General features: G+C 42.8%; 1 protein-coding gene across 1 annotated transcript in view; it reads left to right on the forward strand.

Annotated features, from left to right (window-relative positions):
* LOC135549434 (relaxin receptor 2-like) overlaps positions 1–19,701 on the forward strand; it is a 205,439-nt gene that overhangs the window by 22,354 nt on the left and 163,384 nt on the right. The window contains exons 2-4 of the mRNA XM_064979403.1: positions 13,263–13,412; positions 17,074–17,154; positions 18,258–18,363. Of these exons, the coding sequence (XP_064835475.1) occupies positions 13,263–13,412; positions 17,074–17,154; positions 18,258–18,363 (337 nt within the window). The remainder of the gene's footprint in view (positions 1–13,262; positions 13,413–17,073; positions 17,155–18,257; positions 18,364–19,701) is intronic.

Below are 19,701 nucleotides of genomic sequence, written 5' to 3' on the forward strand. Positions count from 1 at the left end.
GCTCTGCTATTTTCCAACCCTTGCACTAGGATTGGTTATTTACCTGTCTTATATGAGCTTGCTTTTGCTGAGGTGGGAGGGGTTGTTCCAATTTCCAACGGGGAAATTTAAGGGCCAACCAAGAGCTGGCCTTAGCAGTAATGTGGTTGGTTATTGTATGGATTTTGACAGTGGAGGCGCTGCCTATCCATCCGTCACACACAGTGCCCGTACACACATGGAACAAGAGAGTTATGCTTCTTGTCCCTGTAAACTTTGTATTTTTACATAATAAATGAATGTTTTTTCCAAAGTTCATTATTTTTCATTTTTTGAAAACCAGGCATAGACTCCGCTCCTCTCAACGAAGGCTGTTTTGTTTTGTCCTGCCCAATGCATTCACCAAGTAGTCTAGACTCTCAATAAAGGGTTTAATCAACATTTATTCTTCCTAATCAAGATTTATTGAGCAGCAAAACAGAAAAACAGAATAACAGAATAACAGAATAACAGAAACACATTAACCTCCTCCATGTTAAACCTCCTCCATATAAACCCCCACCAATACCCCCCCATATTCACCCCCCATATAACCCCCCAATACAAACCCCTCCATATAAACCCCCTCCATATAAACCCCCGCTATATAAACCCCCCCCCATATAAACCTCCTCCATATAAACCCCCCTCCATATAAACCTCCTCCATTCAAAACCCCCATATAAACCCCCTCCATATAAACCCCTCCATATAAACCCCCTCTATGTAAAACACCCTCCATATATACCCCTCCATATAACCCCCCGTATAAACCCCCCATATAACCCCCCTCCATATAAACCCCCTCTACGTAAAACTCCCGCCATGTAAACCCCCTCCATATAAACCCCCTCTATGTAAAACACCCTCCATATATACCCCCTCCATATAACCCCCCCATATAAACCCCCCATATAAACCCCCCCATAAAACTCCCCTCCATATAAACCCCCTCTACGTAAAACTCACGCCATATAAACCCCTCCATATAAACCCCTCCATATAAACCCCCTCCATATAAACCCCCTCCATATAAACCCCCTCTATGTAAAATCATATTCTCGTATTTAGAAACGTTTCTGTGGTTTTTCCTGTAGCAGTTTGTTTTCTGATTCATTTGAGTAACAAAACAAGTCCTCGGTAATCTGCCCTACTATAATTGACAGCTGGTTCAACAGCAATGTGTTCTGGTTTCTTCCTTATCTTTGCCATGCATTAGCCAGGAGCCAATCTCGAACAGGTTTCTATATAATCTACTGGTGAGGCTTTTGGCACAATGCTTTTGCATTATTCACAATTCACACAGGCCTACCTGCAGTGCCACCCGGCTTGCAAAGACCACCTCTTATCCAGTAAGAAACGCTCCTCCAAACATATTCAAATGAGTCAGTCCAATAAGGCCCTGACCATAGAGATCCTTTTTATTCTCTACGTTGGGGTGTGACTAACGGTGGGTCATCTAGGTTGTTTATTTCTATGTTGGCCTGATATGGTTCCCCAATCAGAGGCAGCTGTTTATCGTTGTCTCTGATTGGGGATCATATTTAGGCAGCCATTTGCCTCACTGTGCTTTGTGAGGATCTAATCTAGGTATAGTTGCCTGGGAGCAATACTCTGAGAGGCACCTTTCGTTTTTATTGTTTTTGTTCTTTAAGTTTCTTTTCCAAATAAAAGGAAGGAAACATACCACGCTGCGTCTTGATCCACTCATGATAACGATCGTGACAGGTAGGCCTGGGCTATATCTGGCTTATTGACAATGTAGCTCACACATACAGTCCCATTCACAGGAGGGTAGTATTGATCAACGTGGAGAAGTGCGACGCGTGTATGACTACACTCGTCAATTTCAACGTTGACTGACAACGATCCAAAACGTACTGATCAAAACACTGAATGTCTGTTTACATTTTTTGAATATATATATTTTTTAATTTTGTTTTACTCGTTACAGTAACCGATGTAATGTAATCGACTGTAACATGAATTCACAGTGGACTAATACAAGGATATTCCCTCAGTTAGAGTTGATCAGCATCAGACTGTCAATAACCGACAGAACTGGAGACCGCATGCAGTACGGAGACATGAAACACGTGTCCTGGTCAGCGAGGGGCCGAGCCCTCCTCATACCTACCATGAAACACGTTGCCTGGTCAGCGAGGGGCCGAGCCCTCCTCATACCTACCATGAAACACGTTGCCTGGTCAGCGAGGGGCCGAGCCCTCCTCATACCTACCATGGAACATGTTGCCTGGTCAGTGAGGGGCCGAGCCCTCCTCATACCTACCATAAAACATGTTGCCTGGTCAGTGAGGGGCCAAGCCCTCCTCATACCTACCATGAAACACGTTGCCTGGTCAGCGAGGGGCCGAGCCCTCCTCATACCTACCATGAAAGCTGTTGCCTGGTCAGCGAGGGGCCAAGAGCTCATCACACCTAAGCTGTTGACTGGCCATAATGTGCTCCTAACTGAAAATAGCAACAATATTTATGACACACCGCAGAACCTATAGCGCCAGCGCCAGATTCACCGTTGGGTAAATTTAGTTAAAATAGAGCCTTGACAGGCAGTAGCGGAGAGTACCTGAAACTGCAACCGTACACATCTTCGAAATGGGAAGATTCATGGCCATTTTTCACAGGACAAAAACAAAAATTTTAAGACATAGAGGGATGCAGTGTGTGTGAGGCAAGGAGAGAGGGGTTGAGATGTATTTAACCCTTATTTTACCAGTTCATTTGACTGAGAACACATTCTCATAACAGCCTTGGGAATAGTTACAGGGGAGAGGAGGGATGAATGAGCCAATTGGAAGCCGGGGATGATTAGGTGGCCATGTTGGTATGAGGACCAGATTGGGAATTCAAATTTTATTTGTCACACATACACACGGTTAACAGATGCTAATGCGAGTGTAGTGAAATGCTTGTGCTTCTAGTTCCGACAATGCAGTAATATGTAACAAGTAAACTAACCTAACAATTCCAACTACTACCTTATACACACACAGAAAGAATATGTACATAAAAAAAGATATGAATGGGTGATGGTATAGAACAGCATAGGCAAGATGCAGTGGATGGTATAGAGTACAGTATATATATATGAGATGAGTAATGTAGGGTAGGTAAACATATAAAAGTGGCATAGCTTAGATGTAGCCAGGACACCAGGGTTAACACCCCTACTCTTACCATAACTGCCATGGGATCTTTAGTGAACACAGATTCACTGCCCTGGGATCTTTAGTGACCACAGAGAGTCACTGCCCTGGGATCATTAGTGACCACAGAGAGTCACTGCCCTGGGATATTTTTCTTTACAACACCACTTCCAGCAGCATCTGGTCTCCCATCCAGGGACCAACCCTGCTAGGCTTCAGAGGCATGCCAGCAGTGGGATTGAGGGCAGTATGCTGCTGGAAATAGAGAGGAAGAGATATTTCAGGATAGATAGTATGGTTTTTGAAGAAATAAAGCTCTGAAAGAGAGAGAGAGAGAGAGAGACAGACAGACAGAGTGAAAGGCAGATGGAAAGTGAGAGAGGGACAAATAGATGGAGAATGTGAGAAGGGGGAAGAGATGGAGAATGGGAGAGAGAGAGATGAAGAATGGAAGAAGGAGGTAGAGATGGAGAATGGGAGAGAGAGATGGAGAATGGGAGAGGGAGAGAGAGAGAGATGGAGAATGGGAGAGGGAGAGAGAGATGGAGAATGGGAGAGGGAGAGAGAGAGAGATGGAGAATGGGAGAGGGAGAGAGAGATGGAGAATGGGAGAGGGAGAAAGAAATTGAGAATGGGAGAGCGAGAGATTAAGAATGAGTGAGATGGAGAATGGGAGAGAGAGATGGAGAATGGGAGAGCAAGATGGAGAATGGGAGAGAGAGATGGAGAATGGGAGAGAGAGAGAGATGGTACACCTATAGCTCATCTCTTGGCAGTAGTACTGTAGACTACTTTATCACTGACCTCAACCCAGAGTCTCTCAGAGCGTTCACAGTCAGCCCACTGACACCCCTATCAGACCACAGCAAAATCACAGTCTACCTAAACAGAGCAATACTCAATCATGAGGCATCAAAGCCAAAGGAACTGAGTAACATTAAGAAATGCTATAGATGGAAGGAATGCAGTTTGGAAACCTACCAAAAAACAATTAGGCAACAACAAATTCAATCCCTTTTAGACAATTTCCTGGGTAAAACGTTCCACTGTAATAGTGAAGGTGTAAACTTGGCAGTAGAAAATCTTAACAGTATATTTGACCTCTCAGCTTCCCTATCAAATCTAAAAATCTCAAATAGAAAACCGAAGAAAATTAACAACAATGACAAATGGTTTGATGAAGAATGCAAAATTCTAAGAAAGAAATTGAGAAACCTCTCCAACCAAAAACATAGAGACCCGGAAAACCTGAGTCTACGCCTTCACTATGGTGAATCACTAAAACAATACAGAAATACACTACGGAAAAAGAAGGAACAGCATGTCAGAAATCAGCTCAATGTAATTGAAGAACCCATAGACTCTAACCACTTCTGGGAAAATTGGAAAACACTAAACAAACAACAACATGAAGAATTATCTATCCAAAATGGAGATGTATGGGTAAACCACTTCTCCAATCTTTTTGGCTCTATAAAAAGAATAAAGAGCAAAAACATATACATGATCAAATACAGATCTTAGAATCAACTATTAAAGACTACCAGAACCCACTGGATTCTCCAATAACATTGAATGAGTTACAGGACAAAATAAAAACCCTCAAACCCAAAAAGGCCTGTGGTGTTGATGGTATCCTCAATGAAATGATCAAATATACAGACAACAAATTCCAATTGGCTATACTAAAACTCTTTAACATCATCCTTAGCTCTGGCATCTTCCCCAATATTTGGAACCAAGGACTGATTACCCCAATCCACAAAAATGGAGACAAATTTGACCCCAATAACTACCGTGGAATATGCGTCAACAGTAACCTTGGGAAAATCCTCTGCATTATCATTAACAGCAGACTCGTACACTTCCTCAATGAAAACAATGTACTGAGCAAATGTCAAATTGGCTTTTTACCAAATTACCGTACAACAGACCATGTATTCACCCTGCACACCCTAATTGACAACCAAACAAACCAAAACAAAGGCAAAGTCTTCTCATGCTTTGTTGATTTCAAAAAGCCTTCGACTCAATTTGGCATGAGGGTCTGCTATACAAACTGATGGAAAGTGGTGTTGGGGGTAAAACATACGACATCATAAAATCCATGTACACAAACAACAAGTGTGCGGTTAAAATTGGCAAAAAACACACACATTTCTTCACACAGGGTCGTGGGGTTAGACAGGGATGCAGCTTAAGCCCCACCCTCTTCAACATATATATCAACAAACTGGCGCGGGCACTAGAAAAGTCTGCAGCACCCGGCCTCACCCTACTACAATCTGAAGTCAAATGTCTGCTGTTTGCTGATGATCTGGTGCTTCTGTCACCAACCAAGGAGGGCCTACAGCAGCACCTAGATCTTATGCACAGATTCTGTCAGACCTGGGCCCTGACAGTAAATATCAGTAAGACCAAAATAATGGTGTTCCAAAAAAGGTCCAGTCACCAGGACCACAAATACAAATTCCATCTAGACACTGTTGCCCTAGAGCACACAAAAAACTATACATACCTTGGCCTAAACATCAGCGCCACAGGTAACTTCCACAAAGCTGTGAACGATCTGAGAGACAAGGCAAGAAGGGCATTCTATGCCATCAAAAGGAACATAAATTTCAACATACCAATTAGGATTTGGCTAAAAATACTTGAATCAGTCATAGAGCCCATTGCCCTTTATGGTTGTGAGGTCTGGGGTCCGCTCACCAACCAAGACTTCACAAAATGGGACAAACACCAAATTGAGACTCTGCACGCAGAATTCTGCAAAAATATCCTCAGTGTACAACGTAGAACACCAAATAATGCATGCAGAGCAGAATTAGGCCGATACCCACTAATTATCAAAATCCAGAAAAGAGCAGTTAAATTCTATAACCACCTAAAAGGAAGCGATTCCCAAACCTTCCACAACAAAGCCATCACCTACAGAGAGATGAACCTGGAGAAGAGTCCCCTAAGCAAGCTGGTCCTGGGGCTCTGTTCACAAACACACCCTACAGAGCCCCATGACAGCAGCACAACCCAACCAAATCATGAGAAAACAAAAAGATAATTACTTGACACATTGGAAAGAATTAACAAAAAAACAGAGCAAACTAGAATGCTATTTGGCCCTACACAGAGAGTACACAGCGGCAGAATACCTGACCACTGTGACTGACCAAAAATTAAGGAAAGCTTTGACTATGTACAGACTCAGCGAGCATAGCCTTGCTATTGAGAAAGGCCGCCGTAGGCAGACATGGCTCTCAAGGGAAGACAGGCTATGTGCTCACTGCCCACAAAATGAGGTGGAAACTGAGCTGCACTTCCTAACCTCCTGCCCAATGTATGACCATATTAGAGAGACATATTTCCCTCAGATTACACAGATCCACAAAGAATTCGAAAACAAATCCAATTTTGAAAACTCCCATATCTACTGGGTGAAATTCCACAGTGTGCCATCAGAGCAGCAAGATTTGTGACCTGTTGCCACGAGAAAAGGGCAACCAGTGAAGAACACGCACCATTGTAAATACAACACATATCTATGCTTATTTATTTTATCTTGTGTCCTTTACCATTTGCACATTGTAAAAACACTGTATATATATATATATATATATAATATGACATTTGTAATGTCTTTATTGTTTTGAAACTTCTGTATGTGTGATGTCTACTGTTAATTTTTATTGTTTATTTCACTTTATATATTATATACCTTACTTGCTTTGGCAATGTTAACACATGTTTCCCATGCCAATAAAGCCCTTGAATTGAATTGAATTGAATTGAATTGAGATGGAGAATGGAAGAGAGAGATGGTGAGTGGGAGACGGAGAGGAAGAGAGAGATGGAGAAGGGGAGATGAAGAAAGAGGAGGGAGAGAGATGGAGAGAGAGAGGGAGAGGAAGAGAGAGATGGAGAATGGGAGAGGGAGAAAGAGGAGGGAGATAGATGGAGAGATAGAGAGGGAGAGGAAGAGAGAGACGGAGAAGGGGAGATGAAGAAAGAGGAGGGAGAGAGATGGAGAGGGAGAGGAAGAGAGAGATGGAGAATGGGAGAGGGAGAAAGAGGAGGGAGAGAGATGGAGAGAGAGAGAGGGAGAGGAAGAGAGAGATGGAGAATGGGAGATGAAGAAAGAGGAGGGAGAGAGATGGAGAGGGAGAGGAAGAGAGAGATGGAGAATGGGAGAGGGAGAAAGAGGAGGGAGAGAGATGGAGAGAGAGAGAGGGAGAGGAAGAGAGAGATGGAGAATGGGAGAGGGAGAAAGAGGAGGGAGAGAGATGGAGAGAGAGAGAGGGAGAGGAAGAGAGAGATGGAGAATGGGAGAGGGAGAAAGAGGAGGGAGAGAGATGGAGAGAGAGAGGGAGAGGAAGAGAGAGACGGAGAAGGGGAGATGAAGAAAGAGGAGGGAGAGAGATGGATAGAGAGAGAGAGAGGGAGAGGAAGAGAGAGATGGAGAATGGGAGAGGGAGAAAGAGGAGGGAGAGATGGAGAGAGATGGAGAATGGGAGAGGGAGAAAGAGGAGGGAGGGAGATGGAGAGAGAGAGAGGGAGAGGAAGAGAGAGATGGAGAATGGGAGAATGACACAGAGGATGAGGAATAGATGCTTCAGGATAGATAGCCGGTATATTAATACACATCAGGCTGTGATATACATTATGTAACCTTTATTTAACCTTTTATTTAACATTTATCTAACCTTTATGTAAACGTTTATTTAACGTTTATTTAACCTTTTATTTAACCTTTTATCTAACCTTTATCTAACCTTTATTTAACCTTTTATTTAACCTTCATCTAACCTTTATTTATCCAGGCAAGTTCGTTAAGAACCAATTCTTAGTTACAATGACTGCCCCCGTACTCCCAATCACGGCCGGTTGTGATACAGTCTGAAATCGGGCAGGTGTACATAATGATGTTGGCAGGTGTACGTAATGATGTTATTAGGTGTACGTAATGATGTTGACAGGAGTGTGTAATGATGTTGGCAGGAGTGAGTAATGATGTTGGCAGGCATACGTAATGATGTTGGCAGGAGTGTGTAATGATGTTTGCAGGAGTGAGTAATGATGTTTTCAGGCATACGTAATGATGTTGGCAGGAGTGTGTAATGATGTTGGCAGGTGTACGTAATGATGTTGGCAGGAGTGTGTAATGATGTTGACAGGAGTGAGTAATGATGTTGGCAGGCGTACGTAATGATGTTGGCAGGAGTGTGTAATGATGTTGACAGGAGTGTGTAATGATGTTGGCAGGAGTGTGTAATGATGTTGACAGGAGTGTGTAATGATGTTGGCAGGAGTGTGTAATGATGTTGGCAGGCGTACGTAATGATGTTGGCAGGTGTACGTAATGATGTTGGCAGGGGTATGTAATGATGTTGACAGGAGTGTGTAATGATGTTGACAGGCGTACGTAATGATGTTGGCAGGCGTACGTAATGATGTTGGCAGGCGTACGTAATGATGTTATTAGGTGTACGTAATGATGTTGGCAGGTGTACGTAATGATGTTATTAGGTGTACGTAATGATGTTATTAGGTGTACGTAATGATGTTGGCAGGTGTACGTAATGATGTTGGCAGGCGTACGTAATGATGTTATTAGGTGTACGTAATGATGTTGGCAGGTGTACGTAATGATGTTATTAGGTGTACGTAATGATGTTATTAGGTGTACGTAATGATGTTGGCAGGTGTACGTAATGATGTTATTAGGTGTACGTAATGATGTTATTAGGTGTACGTAATGATGTTGGCAGGAGTGTATAGTGCTGGGGAGCCTGGCGCCCATGTTGCCCTCAGATTACACAGACCAACAAGGAATTTGAAAACAAACCCAATTTTGATAAACTCCCATATCTACTGGGTGAAATACCACAGTGTGACATCGCAGCTGCAAGATTTGTGACCTGTTGCCACAAGAAAAGCGCAACCAGTAAAGGACAAACACCACTGTAAATACAACCCGTATTTATGTTTATTTATTTTACCTTGTGTATTTACCTATTTGCACATTGTTACAACACTGTAAATAGACGTAATATGCCATTTGAAATGTCTTTATTATTTTGGAACTTCTGTGAGTGTAATGTTTACTGTTAATTTTTAGTTGTTTATTTCACTTTTGTTTATAAATCTACTTCAATTTCTTTGGTAATGTTTACATTTGTTTCCCATGCCAATAAAGCACCTTGAATTGAATATATGACAAGACATAGCTGGGTGTTAGGAATGAATGATGAATAATCACATGATACTTCACAACGCTGAGAAGGACTGAGTCAGGGTCTGCTGCAACCTAACCTGTATGTAACAGCTGTAAAAGGAAGGCCTGAAACTACATCCCACTACATACTGGCCTGAAACTCAATCCCACTACATACTGGTCTGAAACTAGATCCCACTACACACTGGTCTGAAACTAGTTCCCTTACATACTGGCCTGAAACTAAATCCCCTACATACTGGTCTGAAACTAGTTCCCTTACATACTGGTCTGAAACTAAATCCCCTACATACGGGTCTGAAACTAGTTCTCGTACATACTGGTCTGAAACTAGATCCCCCTACAACATACTGGTCTGAAACTAGATCCCCCTACAACATACTGGTCTGAAACTAGAGCAGGAAATGAACCAGTCCAGGAAATGAGGATGTTGGGGGAGGTTCTCTTCTGGACTGTGCTCCTCTCCTCTCCTCTCCTCTCCTCTCCTCTCCTCTCCTCTCCTCTCCTCTCCTCTCCTCTCCTCTCCTCTCCTCTCCTCTCCTCTCCTCTCCTCTCCTCTCCTCTCCTCTCCTCTCCTCTCCTCTCCTCTCCTCTCCTCTCCTCTCTCCTTCCCTCTTTCCCCCCCTTTTTCCTTCCTTCCTTCCTCCCTTCCCCCTTCCTTCCATCCCTCCCTCCTTCACTCATTCTCACCCCCCCTTCTCCTCTTCATCCCTCCCTCTCCTCTTCATCCCTCCCTCTCCTCTTCATCCCTCCCTCTCCTCTTCATCCCTCCCTCTCCTCTTCATCCCTCCCTCTCCTCTTCATCCCTCCCTCTCCTCTTCATCCCTCCCTCGTTAGTCAGTAGAGTGGCAGAATCAGACAGTTCTCCTGCCGGGAGAACATGTGAATGGAGGGAGGTGTTTGTTATAAACCTTCTAATCTCTAGGCAGTTACAGGATGTTCTGGAGCTTAAACCCCACGAGATGATCGTAAAAAACACCACTTTAGAGCTTTTCACTATTATTATGAGGTGATTCTACATTTAGCTGTTTCTGTTGTTGTTGTAATAGGTTGTTTATAGCACTGCTGTTGAATGGAATGCACAAGGGGACGGTTAAAAAAAAGGACTCCCTTATCAGGTAACACGGAAACAATAGTCTTTAAATCGGGAGTTGGTGTTTAGTTCATCACAGTAAACACATGTTAATTTCTTCCCTTTATCGAAAATGTTTTTTTCTTCCTATTTTCTTTCATTCATGTTTGTATCTGTTATCTACCTTTTGGCATATTCACTAACAGTGGTAAATGTTCATTTCTGCCCTTCATTCACTAACAGTGGTAAATGTTCATTTCTGCCCTTCATCAACTAACAGTGGTAAATGTTCATTTCTGTCCTTCATCAACTAACAGTGGTAAATGTTCATTTCTTCCCTTCATTCACTAACAGTGGTAAATGTTCATTTCTTCCCTTCATTCACTAACAGTGGTAAATGTTCATTTCTGCCCTTCATCAACTAACAGTGGTAAATGTTCATTTCTGCCCTTCATTCACTAACAGTGGTAAATGTTCATTTCTGCCCTTCATCAACTAACAGTGGTAAATGTTCATTTCTGCCCTTCATCAACTAACAGTGGTAAATGTTCATTTCTGCCCTTCATCAACTAACAGTGGTAAATGTTCATTTCTGCCCTTCATTCACTAACAGTGGTAAATGTTAATTTCTGCCCTTCATCAACTAACAGTGGTAAATGTTCATTTCTGCCCTTCATCAACTAACAGTGGTAAATGTTCATTTCTCCCCTTCATCAACTAACAGTGGTAAATGTTCATTTCTGCCCTTCATCAACTAGCAGTGGTAAATGTTCATTTCTGCCCTTCATCAACTAACAGTGGTAAATGTTCATTTCTTCCCTTCATCAACTAACAGCGGTAAATGTTCATTTCTGCCCTTCATCAACTAACAGTGGTAAATGTTCATTTCTTCCCTTCATCAACTAACAGTGGTAAATGTTCATTTCTTCCCTTCATCAACTAACAGTGGTAAATGTTCATTTCTTCCCTTCATTCACTAACAGTGGTAAATGTTCATTTCTTCCCTTCATCAACTAACAGTGGTAAATGTTAATTTCTTCCCTTCATTCACTAACAGTGGTAAATGTTCATTTCTTCCCTTCATTCACTAACAGTGGTAAATGTTCATTTCTGCCCTTCATTCACTAACAGTGGTAAATGTTCATTTCTTCCCTTCATCAACTAACAGTGGTAAATGTTAATTTCTGCCCTTCATTCACTAACAGTGGTAAATGTTCATTTCTGCCCTTCATCAACTAACAGTGGTAAATGTTCATTTCTGCCCTTCATCAACTAACAGCGGTAAATGTTCATTTCTGCCCTTCATCAACTAACAGTGGTAAATGTTCATTTCTGCCCTTCATCAACTAACAGTGGTAAATGTTCATTTCTGCCCTTCATCAACTAACAGTGGTAAATGTTCATTTCTGCCCTTCATCAACTAACAGTGGTAAATGTTCATTTCTGCCCTTCATCAACTAACAGTGGTAAATGTTCATTTCTGCCCTTCATCAACTAACAGTGGTAAATGTTCATTTCTGCCCTTCATCAACTAACAGTGGTAAATGTTCATTTCTGCCCTTCATCAACTAACAGTGGTAAATGTTCATTTCTTCCCTTCATCAACTAACAGTGGTAAATGTTCATTTCTCCCCTTCATCAACTAACAGTGGTAAATGTTCATTTCTTCCCTTCATCAACTAACAGTGGTAAATGTTCATTTCTGCCCTTCATCAACTAGCAGTGGTAAATGTTCATTTCTGCCCTTCATCAACTAACAGTGGTAAATGTTCATTTCTTCCCTTCATCAACTAACAGTGGTAAATGTTCATTTCTTCCCTTCATCAACTAACAGTGGTAAATGTTAATTTCTGCCCTTCATCAACTAACAGTGGTAAATGCTCCTTCATCAACTAACAGTGGTAAATGTTCATTTCTGCCTTTCATCAACTAACAGTGGTAAATGTTCATTTCTGCCCTTCATCAACTAACAGTGGTAAATGTTCATTTCTTCCCTTCATCAACTAACAGTGGTAAATGTTCATTTCTTCCCTTCATTCACTAACAGTGGTAAATGTTCATTTCTGCCCTTCATCAACTAACAGTGGTAAATGCTCATTTCTTCCCTTCATCAACTAACAGTGGTAAATGCTCATTTCTCCCCTTCATCAACTAACAGTGGTAAATGCTCCTTCATCAACTAACAGTGGTAAATGCTCATTTCTGCCCTTCATCAACTAACAGTGGTAAATGCTCATTTCTTCCCTTCATCAACTAACAGTGGTAAATGTTCATTTCTGGCCTTCATCAACTAACAGTGGTAAATGTTAATTTCTTCCCTTCATCAACTAACAGTGGTAAATGTTCATTTCTTCCCTTCATCAACTAACAGTGGTAAATGTTCATTTCTCCCCTTCATCAACTAACAGTGGTAAATGTTCATTTCTGCCCTTCATCAACTAACAGTGGTAAATGTTCATTTCTGCCCTTCATCAACTAGCAGTGGTGTGGCAGAAGCACACTCTTTTGAGAACAGCCATAATGATGACACTACGCTGTCATTGTAATTATGCGTCTATTAATAAGTTAACTAAATATGCGCAGCGTGACGTGAAATGCTCTCAGATGGATATATTTAGGGAACCTTAAACGGTGCGTTTGGGACCTGTTATAACACGATAACAAAATGCTTATAGATGGGTAAATAATTGTGTATTGAAGTCAAAGTAAATCATTACCGTATATTTAAATGTCCTTATAATGACCCCTCCCCCCCCTCCGCCTCCTCCTCCAGCTGCAGCGATGGTGTCCAGCAGGACGGCAGTAGAGAGCAGTTGTCCTCTGGGGCAATTCCCCTGTGGCAACGTGACGGTGTGTCTGCACCAGGCTCTGCAGTGTGATGGACACAGAGACTGCCCCAATGGAGCCGACGAGGAAAACTGTGGTGAGAGAGGGAGAGAGGAAGAGGAGGAGGAGGAGAGAGACTGTGTGTGTGTGTGTGTGTGTGTGTGTGTGTGTGTGTGTGTGTGTGTGTGTGTGTGTTGTGTGTGTGTGTGTGTGTGTGTGTGTGTGTGTGTGTGTGTGTGTGTGTGTGTGTGTGTGTGTGTGTGTGTGTGTGTGTGTGTGTGTGTGTGTGTGTGTGTGTGTGTGTGTGTGTGTGTGTGTGTGTGTGTGTGTGTGTGTGTGTGTGTGTGTGTGTGTGTGTGTGTGTGTGTGTGTGTGTGTGTGTGTGTGTGTGTGTGTGTGTGTGTGTGTGTGTGTGTGTGTGTGTGTGTGTGTGTGTGTGTGTGTGTGTGTGTGTTACGTACCTTTGTTCCCTAATATTCTCGCACATGTCCGTTTTAGATGAGACTTAATTATCCTATTTTTCTATACGTTGTTTTTAATTTTGACACTAGAATAAATGTTTCTGACTCATTTAATTTCATGTCTATGGCTCATTTCAACCATAGACGTTGTTAATTTTGATTTAGTTGCTCATTTAACTAATTGAATCAGCTGTGTTAGGTTAGGGGTTTGTCGCTCCAGATCAACCCTGATGTAGAAAGTACCAGAAGGCAATAGAGGGATTTGGCGCTCCAGATCAACAATGATGTAGAAGGTACCAGAAGGCAATAGAGGGGTTTGGCGCTCCAGATCTACCCTGGATGTAGAAAGTACCAGAAGGCAATATTGGGGTTTGGCACTCCAGATCAACCCTGATGTAGAAGGTACCAGAAGGCAATAGAGGGGTTTGGCGCTCCAGATCTACCCTGATGTAGAAAGTACCAGAAGGCAATATTGGGGTTTGGTGCTCCAGATCAACCCTGATGTAGAAGGTACCAGAAGGCAATAGAGGGGCTTGGCGCTCCAGATCAACCCTGATGTAGAAGGTACCAGAAGGCAATAGAGGGGCTTGGCGCTCCAGATCAACAGATGTAGAAGGTACCAGAAGGCAATAGAGGGGTTTGGCGCTCCAGATCTACCCTGATGTAGAAGGTACCAGAAGGCAATAGAGGGGCTTGGCGCTCCAGATCAACAGATGTAGAAGGTACCAGAAGGCAATAGAGGGGTTTGGCGCTCCAGATCAACCCTGATGGAGAAGGTACCACAAGGCAATAGAGGGGTTTGGCACTCCAGATCTACCCTGATGTAGAAGGTACCAGAAGGCAATAGAGGGGCTTGGACTGGTAGATCTCCAGATCAATGGATGTAGAAGGTACCAGATAGATAGAGGGGTTTGGCGCTCCAGATCAACACATGTAGAAGGTACCAGATAGATAGAGGGGTTTGGACTGGTAGATCTCCAGATCAATAGAGGGGTTTGGCGCTCCAGATCAACCATGATGTAGAAGGTACCAGATAGATAGAGGGGCTTGGACTGGTAGATCTCCAGATCAACCCTGATGAGAAGGTACCAGAAGGCAGTAGAGGGGTTTGGCGCTCCAGATCAACCCTGATGTAGAAGGTACCAGAAGGCAATAGAGGGGTTTGGCGCTCCAGATCTACCCTGATGTAGAAGGTACCAGAAGGCAATAGAGGGGCTTGGACTGGTAGATCTCCAGATCAACGGATGTAGAAGTTACCAGATAGATAGAGTTCCAGAGATCTGAGAAGGACACGTGTGCAGAATATTCTGGATGAAGAGCAGAAGTATCCTACTACATGTTTTTACATTTCAACTATAAATATAAAACGGAAACATTTGACTTAATCTACTATTTAGGACGTAAGTACTGTATGTGTATCAGGGACTATGGCTGTTGAGGCGACCATATTACCGCCACACCTTCAGTCAGAGTCATGAAGGCAGGATAATTAGGTTTCTCCAAGCACTGATGCTGCTGATGATCATTTAGCAGCCTACCAAACGTGCTAACTGCCTGGTACTCAGCACTCTATTGTCCAATCTGACATCAATGCAAATGTGTTCGAAAATCTAATCAAACACTTCATGAGAGCCCACGAGTTCAGGTTGCGCAACATTTCTATAGGCTATGCAATTGTGTGAGAAAAGAGAAGAGTGATGGCCTCTACTAAAAATAGGAGGATACACTTTCTATATGCTAGGCCTACTATATTTATTTCTCAACTTTCAAGTTTGGGGAAGATATTTTTCACCATAAAAAAATGTACCTTTATAATAAAAGCATTACATGCACGATCACATTTGTGTTCACTTTCAATAATGGTGTTCTCCGCTAATGGAACATTCACACTTATAGCCTACTGCCGTGTGTTAGCATTGCTGCCCTTATAATGTGAAGAAACAGCCTAATAGTTTATCAACATTTTAAGCTAAACATTTTGATCTGTTGCATCAGCCAAATTGCATAAAAAAAACGTTTTTTCTTTTAGGATCTATCGCATCCCATAACTGTCCCAGACTGTTTGGAATATTTATTTCTCGCACAGAATAGAATAGGTCGACCTTTGTACTATGGGGGACAGTAGATTGACATAGGCTAGTGCTTTTGTTGTTCGTTAGGCCTACTTATAATGTTGGTAAATGTGGACAGTACTTCCAATATCTTCAATATGCACCTCAGAATTGGATAAGGACACACGCAGATGCGTCTCCGATCTGTTGGTCTTCACTTGTAGCCTGTGAGAAAGATCGGAGCACTCAGGGAGAAGGGAAGAACGACCACTGGCCGCAGAAGGAATTGGATTTTCTTAGGGTGCATTACGGCCACACAAAGGGGATCCCGTCGGGAAATTCGAGGGAATTATCAAGTGCTTGTCAAATTGTGAATGAGCGACTGATGTAGTGTGTACAGCCTGTGCAAAAAAAACAAAAACAAAGCAGAGCTCATGCCTTGCTCCAGCGACTTTTTCCATATCATCATTAGAGTCGCATCATGCAGCCTTACATTGTATTAAATCAAACGTATAACCCAACGTTTGTAGAACAACTAAAGTTACATTAATAATCTAAATGAAGCAGGTAGGAGGGCCTGTTTCTTTGTTAACCCCTCAACACAGAATAACCTCGTGCAACACTTCCTCAAATCGTTTGGGGGAAAATAACCTTTCTATTTTATTCATCTATGTTCAATTCCCTCTAATCGTTTTTTTATTCAGGTTTGTTCTATTGTATTCTATAAAATAATGCCATGGAGTTCTAAGCCAATCTTGTCTGCCTAATGAACTAGCAGAGCCCACAGCCATATGATGTAGCCAGATAAGGACCTAACATCAGGACAACTCAGAGTATGTTATTCTGTTCTTCTGAAATAGACTACATTTTCTACATATCATGTTTCTTTAGACCTGTCTAAAATAAAATAAATAATAAATAATGAATTTATTGTGAAAGTGTATGCTCTAGCGTTGGTTAGAGCGTTGGACTAGTAACCGAGAGGTTGCAATATCGAATCCCGAGCTGACGAGGTACAAATCTGTCGTTCTGCCCCCTGAACAAGGCAGTTAACCCACTGTTCCCCACTAGGCCGTCATTGTAAATAAGAATATGTTCTTAACTGATTTGCCTAGTTAGTTACCGTAAAAGTGACAGTTATTTGCTTGACAATCGCAAGCTGATGACATTTGGTGACCGCACTATTCCGGACACTGTCAACGTGTAATGCTCCAACTATGGAAATAATATGACCTTGTGTCTGTAGGGGACAACAGCGGATGGGCGGACATCTTTGATCGAACCGTCAAAAAGGCCGAACAACAGGACCTGCCACCAGAAGACTGCTGTCAGTGTGTGTGTTTGTGTCAGTGTGTGTGTTTGTGTCAGTGTGTGTTTGTGTCATTGAGTGTTTGTGTCGGTGTGTGTGTTTGTGTCAGTGTGTGTGTTTGTGTCGGTGTGTGTTTGTGTCGGTGTGTGTTTGTGTCGGTGTGTGTGTTTGTGTCAGTGTGTGTGTTTGTGTCAGTGTGTGTGTTTGTGTCAGTGTGTGTGTTTGTGTCAGTGTGTGTGTTTGTGTCAGTGTGTGTTTGTGTTTGTGTCAGTGTGTGTGTTTGTGTCAGTGTGTGTGTTTGTGTCGGTGTGTGTTTGTGTCGGTGTGTGTTTGTGTCAGTGTGTGTGTTTGTGTCAGTGTGTGTGTTTGTGTCAGTGTGTGTGTTTGTGTCAGTGTGTGTGTTTGTGTCAGTGTGTGTGTTTGTGTCAGTGTGTGTTTGTGTTTGTGTCAGTGTGTGTGTTTGTGTCAGTGTGTGTGTTTGTGTCGGTGTGTGTTTGTGTCGGTGTGTGTTTGTGTCAGTGTGTGTGTTTGTGTCAGTGTGTGTGTTTGTGTCAGTGTGTGTGTTTGTGTCAGTGTGTGTGTTTGTGTCAGTGTGTGTGTTTGTGTCAGTGTGTGTTTGTGTCAGTGTGTGTTTGTGTGTGTGTTTGTGTCAGTGTGTGTGTTTGTGTCAGTGTGTGTGTTTGTGTCAGTGTGTGTTTGTGTCAGTGTGTATGCTTGTGTCAGTGTGTGTGTTTGTGTCAGTGTGTGTGTCAGTGTGTGTCAGCGTGTGTCAGCGTGTGTCAGCGTGTGTCAGCGTGTGTCAGCGTGTGTGTGTGTAGTTGTGTATTAACTGTGTGTCAGTGTGTGTCAGCGTGTGTCAGCGTGTGTTGGTGTTTGTGTGTGTGTCAGCGTGTGTGGGTGTAGTTGTGTATTAACTGTGTGTGTGTGTGTGTGTGTGTGTGTGTGTGTGTGTGTGTGTGTGTGTGTGTGTGTGTGTGTGTGTGTGTGTGTGTGTGTGAGCGTGTGTGTCAGCGTGTGTTGGTGTTTGTGTGTGTGTCAGTGTGTGTGTGTGTGTGTGTGTGTGTGTGTGTGTGTGTGTGTGTGTGTGTGTAGTTGTGTATTAACTGTGTGTGGCTGTGTAGTCTTGCAGCAGTACCCACAGCGTTGTGACTGTATCAAGACAGAACTGGACTGTGTGGAAGTCAACCTACATGACGTTCCTCAAGTCTCCACCAACGTCACCTGGCTGTAAGTACCGTGTGTGTTTGTTTGTCTGCGATGTGTGTGTGTGTCTGCGATGTGTGTGTGTGTGTGTCTGCGATGTGTGTGTGTGTGTCTGCGATGTGTGTGTGTGTGTCTGCGATGTGTGTGTGTGTGTGTCTGCGATGTGTGTGTGTGTGTGTGTGAGAGAGAGCACTCCCAATTTGAGTTATTAGCCAACCCAGCGCTGGTTAAATAGAGGACAGAACACATGTTGGGTTATTAGGTAACCCAGCGCTGGTTAAATAGAGGACAGAACACATGTTGGGTTATTAGGTAACCCAGCGCTGGTTAAACAGTGAACAGAACACATGTTGGGTTATTAGGTTACCCAGCGCTGGTTAAATAGAGGACAGAACACATGTTGGGTTATTAGATAACCCAGCGCTGGTTAAATAGTGGACAGAACACATGTTGGGTTATTAGGTAACCCAGCGCTGGTTAAATAGTGGACAGAACACATGTTGGGTTATTAGGTAACCCAGCGCTGGTTAAATAGAGGACAGAACACATGTTGGGTTATTTTTACCCAGCCAGCTCGGTTGCGTGAATAGCCCAACATTTTGGTCTGTTGGGTTGTTGGGATTACCCAAACATGGGTTAATTTAACCATCAATAGGAGATTGTTTTATTCTCAAACTGGGTTGACCTAGCAGCTGGGTCTTTATGAATATATTCCTTAATCTATTTTCTGGAGGTGTGGCTTATTAGAGGCGTGGAGTTTATTGGCCACCCGTGAGAGTAAATTCCATTCTGGTTCATCATGTTAAGTTCACATATAGTGCAGAATAAAATGTTTCCCCACAAAAATATATTTTGCACATTCTTCTATACTATTAATATTATTGATTACATGTTGCAATAACATGAATCCCAACAATTATCAGGAATCAAGGTAAGGCCCAAGTGCAGACTGTGTGAAGTAACAATGGCTGTTATAACCACAGGGGCAAACGACAGGTCAAGGCAGGCAGGGGTCGATACTCCAAAGGTGGAGCAAAGGTACAGGACGGCCGGGGTCAGGGGTCAGGCAGTGGTCAGGCGGGCGGGTACAGGGTCAGGACAGGCAAAGGTCAAAAATCAGGAGGACGACGAAAAATTGAGGCTAGGGAAAATGACAGTTGAAAACGGATCAGGGCGTGACAACAATAGGATTTACATAGGCTTTTAGGGAACTCATACACCTCAGTAAGCATTATTGAAGCTTTAAAAATGTCAATGTGCCTTAACCTTAACATGTGATAAACTATACAACAGGACAGATTACCAGGAATGACATTTATTCTCACAGGTGGTTAAAAATAACTATCTGAAAAAGTCAGACTC

The sequence above is a fragment of the Oncorhynchus masou genome, chromosome 12 (assembly GCF_036934945.1).
Source record: "Oncorhynchus masou masou isolate Uvic2021 chromosome 12, UVic_Omas_1.1, whole genome shotgun sequence".
Classification (NCBI taxonomy): Eukaryota; Metazoa; Chordata; class Actinopteri; order Salmoniformes; family Salmonidae; genus Oncorhynchus; species Oncorhynchus masou.